The sequence below is a fragment of the Pelophylax lessonae genome, assembly GCF_965119305.1.
Source record: "Pelophylax lessonae genome assembly, chromosome: 2".
Lineage (NCBI taxonomy): Eukaryota > Metazoa > Chordata > Amphibia > Anura > Ranidae > Pelophylax > Pelophylax lessonae.
In genome coordinates, this window is record NC_138769.1 from 724,700,985 (window position 1) to 724,712,473 (window position 11,489).

Consider the following 11,489-nt stretch of genomic DNA (forward strand, 5'->3'; position numbering starts at 1 on the left):
CAAAACTTTCTCTATGAGCCAAGTTAATTTCCCACCCTGTGGACCAGGCCTTTTTCCCCACTCCATATCTTCATGGGGGATGGTCCGCTCACCACTGCCTATGTTCTCCTGCCTCTGAAGTCTATCAGTGGCAAGTGTCGCCTCCCCCAATAGGAGATATCCACATCATGTAGGCAATGATTTGAACACAAGAAGAAGGACCAGTGGTTAGTTAGAGATGGGTGCAGGGCTGCTAATATCCTAGAGTTGGGCTTTAATCATAAATATGTTTGCTTACAGCTTAAGAGTCCTACATGAATAATACAAAAATGTATGCATATACAACCCATAATGTTAACAAATGTGTTTATGTAAAACAATTTCCCAATGTTATATTGATTCAAATTCAGAAAACGAAGTCAACATTTTTCTGTGAATTGACATATGGCTCTCCCCAGATAATGACTATACATTTCACTAATTGTCATAGTTTCATCCTTAGCCGTTTATGTCTCACGTTTCTCTTGAGAATAAGTCTCAGAAGCAATGCAGGATCTAAGATTATATAAATATCTCATCCTGCAAAGATGTTAAGTTAACCTCCACAGGTTGCCTCCACAGCCTTTTTAAAGTTGAATGTCATTTCTTTATTTAGTTTGTAATAATTGTTTGCCTATATAACCTGCCATATACTTTTATTAACCTACTAACTGTTCTTTTATTTTCCTAAATACTTCAAAATTAAATATATTTGAAGAAATGGATAATACGTCCAGGTTCAGCACAAGTTTTGATCTTCTTGGACTGGCTGAGTTAGAGAGATTTAAATTTCTCTATGTAGTTCTAGCTCTCTCCCTCTACCTCTTCACCATTTCTATATGTTGCGTAATTGTCTATGTGGTCTGGGCTGAAGTAACACTCCATGAGCCTATGTACATCTTCATAAATAATTTGGTCTTCAACGGAATCTTTGGTAGTTCAGTTGTACTCCCCAAGATAATTATTGCCTTGCTGTCTGGCTCTCGGAGTACCTGGTTTCTTGAATGTCTCATCCAGGCTTTTGGCATTCACAGTTTTGCTGCTGTGGAATTATTTACCTTCACCATCATGGCTCAAGACCGATATTTGGCTATCAGTCAACCACTGAGATACCCATCTTTCATGAATAATGATAAAGCTATTAAATACATTACCTCAAGCTGGGTTGCTGCCTTTATTTTGGTCCTAATACCAGTGACAATGAGTGCTTACCTCCACATGTGTGGTGTAAATATTAATAATGTGTATTGTGATAATACGTCATTCATTATGTTAGCCTGTGGGGAAGCTTCGGTCAATAACATCTTTGGAGCTGTTGAGGCTTTTCTGATAAATATCATCTGTCTCCTGTTCATCATTTATTATTACATAAGAACTTTTTTGATTTGCCTAAAGTTCTCCAAAGAGGCCTATCAAAAATCTGTACGTACTCTGGTCACCCACCTAAGTGCATTTTCCACCGTCATTGTTTCCAGCTTTTTCGTTTTATTAAGGTACCGGATAAATGGTGGGTCCATTTCTCTAGATGCTCACATTGTGATATCAGTTTTTGGACTAATCATTCCGACTACCATTAACCCTCTCATTTATGGTTTACGGACAGAAGCCCTAAAGCTGAAAATTATCCAAAGGTTAAAGAAAATTATAGGACTTTACAATGCTGTTAAATCCTAAAATGGTTACATAGATACATAGTTTGTGAGGTTGAAAAAAGACATCATTCCATCCAGTTCAACCTATGATGTGTGTGTGTGTTTGCTGTTAACCGTACATTGTATACCCCTGTATGTTGTGGTCTTTAAGGTGCCCATCTAATAGTTTTTTGAAACTATCAATGCTCCCTGCTGATACGACTGCTTGTGGAAGCGAATTCCACATCCTTACTGCTCTGACAGTGAAGAACCCCTTAAGTATTTTAAGGTTAAACCGCTATTCCTCTAGTTTTAGTGAGTGGCCACGTGTCTTATTGTATTCCTTTTCTCTGAAAAGTTTGTTCCCTATGCTAGGGTCGCCCGTACAGTATTTGTACATTGATATCATATCCCCTCTTAAGCGTCTCTTCCCCAGAGAGAATAAGTTCAGTGCTTGTAGTCTTTCCTCATAGCTGATGTCCTCCATTCCCCTAATTATTTTTGTTGCCCTTCTCTGGACTCTCTCCAGTACCAGCACATCCTTCCTGAGGACCAGTGCCCAGAACTGGACGGCATACTCCAGATGTGGCCGGACCAGAGTCTTGTAGAGTGGGAGAATAATCTCTTTATTTCTGGATTGAATCCCCTTTTTTATACATGCCAGTATTCTGTTGGCTTTGCTTGCAGCGGCTTGGCATTGCATGCCACTGTCAAGCCTGTTGTCCACTAGTACTCCCAGGTCCTTTTCCATCTTAGATTCACCCAGAGGTTTCCCCCCTAGTGTGTAGCTTGCTTTTGTGTTTCTGACGCCCAAGTGCAATACTTTACATTTTTCAACATTAAACCTCATCTGGCATGTAGTTGCCCACCCCATTATTTTGTTCATGTCCGCTTGTAAGGTTTCCACTTCCTGCATAGAAGATATTGCCATGCTTAGTTTAGTATCATCCGCAAATACCGAGATTGTGCTAGATATCCCCTCCTCTAGATCATGTATGAATAAATTAAACAGGATTGGTCCCAGGACAGAACCTTGGGGGACCCCACTTTCCACACCCGCCCAATCTGAGTACTTCCCATTAATCACCACCCTCTGGACTCTCCCCTGCAGCCAGTTTTCTATCCAGGTACTCACCCTATGGTCCATACCTACGTACCTTAGTTGGTACAGTAAGCGTTTGTGAGGAACGGTGTCAAATGCCTTTGCAAAGTCCAGATACACCACATCCACAGGCTTTCCTTTATCTAGATGGCAACTCACTTCATCATAGAAGGTTAACAGATTGGTCTGGCAAGTATATCCTATGTTAGCCATGGCGGTACTTCATGAGGTGTATTTTTTAGTTTATCATTACAAGCTGGGTTAGTGTAGCCCCCCAATTCTTTTGTGAAGACTGAAGAGAAGAAATTATTTAACACTTTCGCCTTCTCTCTGTCCTCTGTGGCCAGATTTCCTTTGTTGTCTTTTATAGGGCCAATGTGTTCTGGTCTCGCTTTCTTACTGTTTATATACTTAAAGAATTTCTTGGGGTTTTTTTTTACTCTCTTCCATTATATGTCTCTCGTGTTCTATTTTCGCCACCTTGATTTTGCTTTTACATTTCTTATTTCACTCTTTGTAATGCTTGAATGCTGCCAATGACCCCTCCACCTTGTTGGAGTTTAGCCACCCAGGGTTTAGTTTGCTCTTTTAAATTTATTTCCCTTTGGAATGCACTGGCCAATCCTTTTGTTTAGTATGCTCTTGAAGTAGTGCCTTTTTCCTCCATGTTCTTTGTTCTCAGGGTTCTATCCCATTTGATATTTCCTAGCAAAGAATGCAGTTTTGGGAAATTGGCTCTTTTGGAATTCAGTGTCCTTATATTACCCTTGTGTTTCCTATGACTATGATTAATACTGAAACTAATTGACCTATGGTCACTGTTTCCTAAGTTTCCCCGTATTTCTATATCTGTGAGCAGGTCTGTATTGTTGGTAATCAGTAGGTCAAGTACCGCATAAAATTGTCCTGCAAAACGTTTAGGAACTGCCGAGCCTTGGCTGAATGTGCGGTTCCTTCTGTACAGTCTATATCTGGATAATTAAAGTCCCCCATTATAATGAAATTTCCCATCCTTGCTTCCAATCCAATATGTGAAAGGAGGTCCACCTCCCCCTCCTCCCTCTGGTTGGGGGGCCTATAGCATACGCCCAATATTACCTTCCCCATAGTGCCTTCCCTTTGAAGTTCTACCCATAGGGATTCTGCCTCGTCCATAGCTCCATTATTAATAGCATACCTCATATTTACCTGTACACTGTTCCTAATATACAGACATACCCCTCCCCCTTTTTTACCTTCTCTATCTCTGCGATAAAGGGAATACCCCTGAATGGTTGCCATCCAATCACAAAATCTAAGTCATCCTCATACATCAGCAGCTCCAGCTCTCCCATCTTGTTGGCTAGGCTTCTGGCAATGGTATACAAACCTCGTAATTTTGACCAGATGCATACCATATCCTCATTTGATGTTGTTTTTAGGCTGCTCTTGTGATTTTTCCCCATACCCACCTTGAATTTAGGAACTCTGAACACCCTACCACTAATGTCCCCATTTGTGCCCTCTGAATCTTGCTCCCCGCTGGCTAATTCTACATCTGTACCCTCCCCCCCATCACCTAGTTTAAAAGCCCCTCTACATTTTTGGGCATCCTCTCAACCAGTACGGTTGCACCCTCCCCATTTAGATGCAATCAGTCCCTACTAAAGAGCCGGTGGCCAACTGAGAAGTCAGCCCAGTTCTCCATGGTTTAATGGAATATCTGCACTATACCTAAAAGCCTTGTAATGGATGGGAAAATAAAATATGCATTGAGTGTACAATAAAAAAAAAAAAAAATTAAGCAATGCGCAGGGCTCAAACAGTTCAACCAAACTGATGCAATCTTTTCTGGCAATCTGTAGTGAAGTAGTCAATTTTATGATGAGGAAAAGCCTGCAACAGAATAAACAAAAAACAAAGTGCACTCCCACAGCGCAGTTAATCTTTCAATAAATAAAAAGAACAAATAAAATAAATTCACTCACATTAGGGAAATGCAATACACATCTATATCATCCACCATAACCAAGCAAGTGTTCTTGTCTCCCAGCTGGTGGCTTCAGCTGTTTTCTCTGCCTGGCCTCATTAGCTGCCGCCTGCCCTCTGGGCCCATACGAGCCTCCAGCCTGCAGTTCCCAGGGATTTGTTTGCGTGGATTCACCCCCCTGTCGGAATACAATGCCTATCCTTCCCATCCTTTGAAGGGGCATCTTCCTCTGATCATGGACGCTGTCGGTTTCTGTGCTCAGTTATATCTCCCAGGACACTTAGTTATGGTGGATGATATACACATGTGTTGCATTTCCCTAATGTGACTGCATTTATTTTATTTGTTTTTTTTTTTTTATTTATTAAAGGTTAACTATGCTATGGGATTGTGCTTTGTTTTTTATTTAATGAATGTATAATGAATGAAAAACCTATGTGCCCAGCTGCTGCTCTGAAACACGTTCACCCCCTGTGCATTTATAGTGACAAATTCCTTAGTCAAAATCAAATCAAGTAGAGCAGTGCTAAAGCTAAATACTTTATACAATAATATTAAAACAAATCTGCACAAATAACTTTGCAAACATACAATAATATTAAGTGGAACTGTGCCAGAACAGAACTTATGAACCGCAATGAATTATCATAATTTAGCAAATTATACCGGGCAACAAATATTAAATAGTGCACAAAAAGTGCCAAATAAAGTGATCATTTAATATAATTAAAGTGCAACAAAGTCCATTTGTGCTAATGAAGTGCTGTGCCACTTCTTCACCACCTCTGTTAAACCACACAGTGTGTTCCTTTAGTGTCCTTTAGAAATGCTCACCCACCAAATCCTATTGACCCCCTTATATAACATAAGTAAGTCAATATATGCTTGCTTCGGAAAAACTTCAATGGGGAATCAGTCCAAGAGTACCAATTTCCTCTTCCAACGCTATATCATCCTCCAAAAGGTCACAAAGGTGAGCTTTCCCCACACATCCTCATACAACACTCAGACAGGCAAACAGACCAGGGAGACATCATAGTGTAGGATTTAATGATTTAAATAATTGCCAATATATAAATAAGTATTGCAATCACAGTATTAGTGCCCCCAGTGACTGTCCAGGTGTGACAAAACGAGAAGAAGCAGGATTTTCTGGTTGCGACCTCATTTGGTGACCTCTGTTTGGAAGGCATGTTGGCTCCAGGGCATTGTGGAGCATCGATGCTTCCTGCGATTAATAGGCTGGTCATTCCAGATTCTGGGGGGCACTAACACTGTAAGAGAAATACTTATTTATGTATGGAAAAATCTTTTATTCATTAAACGCTAAGCTATGATATCTTCCAGGTCTGTTTCAATGTCTAAGTGTTATATTAGGATTTGTGGGGCAACCTTGCCTTTCAGGGGATGATACAGTAATGGATGAGAAATTGAGTACTCTTGGATTGATTACCCGTTGGAGTTTTTCCAAAACAAGTGCATAGACCTACTTATGTTAAATAAGGGGTAAATAGGATGTGGTGGGTGAGCATTTCTAAAGGACACCCCTGGAGCACACTATGGGGTTTAACAGAGATGGTAAAGAAGTGGCAGAGTACTTCATTAGCACAGATAGACTTTGTTGCTTCGATGCACTTCATGTATATTGAATGGTTACTTTTTTGGCACTTTTTGAGCATTATTTAATATTTTTTGCTTAGCAAGCACTTTACAGATTTTATTTGCACATTTATTATAATTCATTGCGATTCCTATTTTTTGTTGTGGCACGGATGCACTTTATATTACTTTATGTTTGCACAGTGATTTTTGCACATTTTTTATTTACTATTTATTGTATTTAGTATTTCGTTTTAGAACTACTTTATTCTATTTCTACAGAATGTGGTTAAATCGTATCGGTAACATATTATTGTATTCTACTTGTCAGTAAAAACAGAACTTTTCCACACTGCATCAGTTCATTGCTATTGTTTTCGCATAAGCTTTATTGAGACCTAAATGTAAAAAATGTAATGTTCCTAAAATAACAAGTAGACGACTAGAAGGCAAACACTAATTGCATCTATGTGCGCACTATTACCCATTTGCATAATTTATAGTGTGCAGAAATTGTATAATGGGGAAAAGCCCTTAATGTTTTTTAATAACTTAAGGACCAAGCTTATTTCTGACACATGTTTACAAGTTAAAATCAGTATTTATTACCACCCTTTGGACTCGCCCCTGAAGCCAGCTTTTAATCCAGGTACTCACCCTATGGTCCATACCTTAGTTTTTACAGTAAAGAATTTTAGGGAACTGTATCAAATGCCTTTGCAAAATCCAGATACACCACATCCACAGGCCTTCCTTTATCAAGATGGCAGCGGACTTCATAGAAGGTTAATAGATTAGTCTGGCAAGAGTATATTTTCATGAATCCATGCTGATTACTACTAATGATACTGTTTTCATTACTAAAGTCTTTTATATAGTCACTTATCATCCCCTCCAATATCTTATGGACTATTGATGCTAGGTTAACTGGCCTGTAGTTCCCAGGGATATATCTCTGCCCTTTTTTAAATATTGGTACCACATTGGCTTTTTTCCAATCAGCTGGTACCATTCCCGTCAGTAGACTATCCATAAAAAATATGGTCTGGCCATCACCTGGCTGAGTTCTTTAAGGACCCTCGGGTGTAAGCCATCTGGTCCCGATGACTTTTTTATGTTAAGTTTTTCAAGTCTAGTTCTGAGTCTGTCTTCTGTTAACCATGAGGGTGCTTCCTGTGACGTGTTAATAACTTTAACATTACAGTCTAGATTTCTGTATCCCTCCAATTCTTTTGTGAAGACTGAGGAGAAGAATGTATTTAGCACCTTTGCCTTCTCTCTGTCCTTTGTAGCAAGATTCTCTTTGTCGTCCTTTATGGGACCAATGTGTTCTGGCCTCACTTCCTTACTATTTATATACTTAAAGAATTTCTTGTTTTTTTTTTTAACTCTCTTCCGCTATGTGTCTTTCGTGTTCTATCTAAGCCGTCTTGATTGCGCTCCTGCATTTCTTATTGCATTCTTTGTAATGTTGGAATGCTGCCAATAACCCCTCAGCCCTGTATTTTTGAAGGCCTTTTCTTTAGTTTTTATATGCATTTTTACATTGGAGTTTAACCACTCAAGGTTTATTTTAGCTCTTTTAAACGTATTCCTCGTTGGAATGCACTGGCCAATGCCTTTATTTAGTATGTTCTTAAAGCACTCCCATTTTTCCTCCATGTTCTTTGTTCCTAGGAACAAAGAGTGCAGTTTAGGGAAGTTGGCTCTTTTGAAATTCAGTGTCCTGGTTCCTTCTGCCCAGTCTATTAAAATCCCCCATTATAATGACATATCCCATCCTTGCTGCCATTCCAAGCTGTGATAGGAGGTCTGCCTCCCCCTCCTCCCTCTGTTTGGGGAGTTTATAGCATACGCCCAATATTACTTTCTCCATAGTACCTTCCCTTTGAAGCTCTACCCATAGGAATGCCACCTCTTCCCTAGCTCCATTTGTGATATCATCCCTCATATTCACTTGCACATTATTGTTGATATACAGTGTAGCGGATGCCCCCATGGAAAGAGGGGTTTCGCCGCCAGAGATGTTCTCTTCCCCCTAGTGTGAGGGATGCTGTAGAGTAGAGCAGGAATCGCTCTCACCATAGCTAGTGATTGAGCGATCCAAGCAGAAGGGAGATATAGCTGGTATAGCTTTCTCCCACAAACATGAGATGACACTCTATGCTGTGAGTCTAACCAAGAACTGTTTATTAACTCCACACAAACACATTATATACACCATCAGGTAATGTGAGTCTGATTGCATTAGCATATGCAGATAGATTTGTAAACAGGTACAAAATAACACTAAACTAATTATCTAGCCACCTGGCCAGAACAATGCAAGGTCATTAGCATGTAAGAATGGAACAGGAATACTTAGCACAATACACATTCCATCTCAAAACACAGACAGTATTAACATATTTAACAATGTCTGGACGACAAGTGGCTGAGCTGAAGACATTAGCAGTCTAGAACACAGTCTCAGTCTCCCAGTGTAGGATTAAAAACCTTCACATCTCTATATGAAGACATGGCTGACATTGCAGTACAATACACGTTAGCATCACTTGTAAATACAGGCCCCATTTGAAACAGTCCAAACCTCCAAGTATCTGATTTTTGAAATCATAGTAAAGGTTAGTACCGTCACATACAGGCATACCCCTCCCCCTTTTTTACCCTCTCTATCTCTGTAATAAAGGGAATTCCCCTGAATGGTTGCCAGCCAATCATGAGAGCTGTCAAACCAAGTCTCAGAAATTCCCACAAAATCAAAATCCTCCTCATACATTAGCAGCTCCAGTTCTCCCATCTTGGTAGCCACACTTCTAGCATTGGCATACAGACCACGTAATTTTGTCTGTTTGCATACTATACCCTTGTTAGATATAATGAGGCTGCACTTTCGATTTGTCAGCCTACCTACCTTGGACTTTGGATCTCTGGTCACCCTACCGCTAATGCCCCCAATAATACCCGCTGAACCTTGCTCCCCGCTGGCTCGCTCTACATCTGGACTTCCCCCCCCCCCCCCATCACCTAGCCCCTCTAACTTTTTGGCCACCGTCTCTCCCAGTACAGTTGCACCCTCCCCATTAGGTGCAGTCCATCCCTACTAAAGGTTTTTGAGAATATTACCTTGGAGGTCCTACTCCTTAAGTTAGCTCCTAAGTCCCTGAAATTGTTTTTAGGACTCTCCATCTCCCGCTAACTTTGTTATTAGTACCCACGTGTAACATGACAGCTGGGTCCTCCCTAGCCCCACCCAATATTCTGTCCACCAGGTCCGTGATGTGCCGAACCTGAGCGCCTGTAAACAACAAACAGTTCAGCGCTTATGGTCTTTTTGACAGATTGCCCTCTCTGTCCTTCTAATAATTAAGTCCCCTACCACCAGAACCTGTCTTTTCTTACCCTTAACCTCGCTCCCGCCCTCACCGGAGGAGTTCTTCCCCTGGCAGCCAGGGGCGTCGCTCTGCTCCAGCAATGCTGGTCCCTCACTGGTATCCCCAACATCACACAACAGGGCATATTTATTGGGATGTTCCAGCCCAGGACAGGCTTCCTTGACTCTTTCCCCTCTACCCTTCCTAAATGTCACCCAACTACTTTGCTCTGGTGCCTGCACCCTTGTATCTCCACCCGCCTCTGTGCTGGCCCCTGCCGGCACCTGCCGCTACCTATTCCCAGCTCTCCTTAAATATTCTTCTCAGTGTTGCCAGTTGCTTCTCTAGATTCAGAACCTGAGCTTCCAGGGAAGCAACGTGCTTACATTTTGCGAAGCTGTATTTACCCTTGTTTGAATGATTGAGAAATGCATAGATACCACAAGAGTGTACCGAGTCGCATTTCCACACCCGCCGGGCATCGTACCCACTAATTTAATGGGGACCGGGAATTTATTTCTGTCCAATTAGCTTTTTACTAGCCTCCTGGCTCTAGTTTTTTAGCACACAATTACTCCTCAGTCGTACACAGTTACTCAGCAGTATTCAACACTGCACAGTCACTCCGCTCAGGTACTCGCAACACTGAGGAACTCGCAATACACAGGTACTCACAGTACTCAGGAACTCACAATAATCAGGTACTCACAACACTCAGGTACTCACACTACTCAGGTACTCGCACTGCTCAGATACTCACACTGCTCATTTACTCACTATACTCAAGCACTCACAATACTCAGATACAATACTCAGATACTCACAATAAACAGATACTCACACTACTCAGGTACTCACAATACTCAGATACTCACACTACTCAGATATTTACAATACTCAGATACTCACAATACTCAGGTACTCACAATACTCAGGTACTTACAATACTCAGATACTCACAATACTCTGCTGCCACCACCATGTGTCACACTGAAGATGGTGCAGTGTTAGTTTTCTGCCACACTTAGCATTTTGCTTTTAGGCCAAAAAATTCAGTTTTGGTCTCATCTGACTAGAGCACCCTTCTCCATGTTTGCTCTGTCCTCCACATGACTTCTTGCAAACTACAAATGGGACTTCTTATGGCTTTCTTTTAACAAGGACTTTCTTCTTGTCACTCCTCCATAAAGGTCAGATTTGTGGAGTGCACGACTAATAGTTGTCCTGTGGACAGATTCTCCCACCTGAACTGTGGATCTCTGCAGCTCCTCCAGAGTTACCATGGGCCTCTTTGCTTTATCTCTGATTAATGCTCTCCTTGCCTGGCCTGTCAGCTTCTGTAACAAACCTAAGGGCTTTACAGAACATTTGTATTTATACTGAGATTAAATTACACACAGGTGGACTCTATTTACTAATTAGGTGATTTCTGAAGGCAATTGGTTCCACTAGATTTTAGCTAGGGGTATCAGAGTAAAAGACTAAATACAAATGCACACTCTGGCAGACCCAACCAGGACAGAGGCTTTTGGAGGGGACTGCAGGCTAGCCTCTTGCCTACTGACTATGGGCTCTTGCTTTTAAGGGAACACTACTCTTTGGGAGGTGTGTGCCTTGGGGGCCCTTGGAAAGGACTTGCTTCAGATTCAAGTCCATGTTTCCCCAAAACATACAGACTCAAACTAGAGGACCCATATACATACGCTATATTACCAAAAGTATTGGGACGCCTGCATTTACATGAACATAAACTTTAATGGTATCCCAGTCTTACTTTGTTGGATTCAATATTGAGT

General features: G+C 41.1%; 1 protein-coding gene across 1 annotated transcript; it reads left to right on the forward strand.

Moving 5' to 3' along the window:
• Positions 1-738: 738 nt before the first annotated feature.
• On the forward strand, positions 739-1,692 carry LOC309548292 (olfactory receptor 4D5-like; the record flags this gene model as incomplete). Its single annotated transcript, XM_082248232.1, has 1 exon — positions 739-1,692. The coding sequence occupies one exon, from the start codon at positions 739-741 to the stop codon at positions 1,690-1,692; it is 954 nt and encodes a 317-aa protein (XP_082104358.1).
• Positions 1,693-11,489: the final 9,797 nt, after the last annotated feature.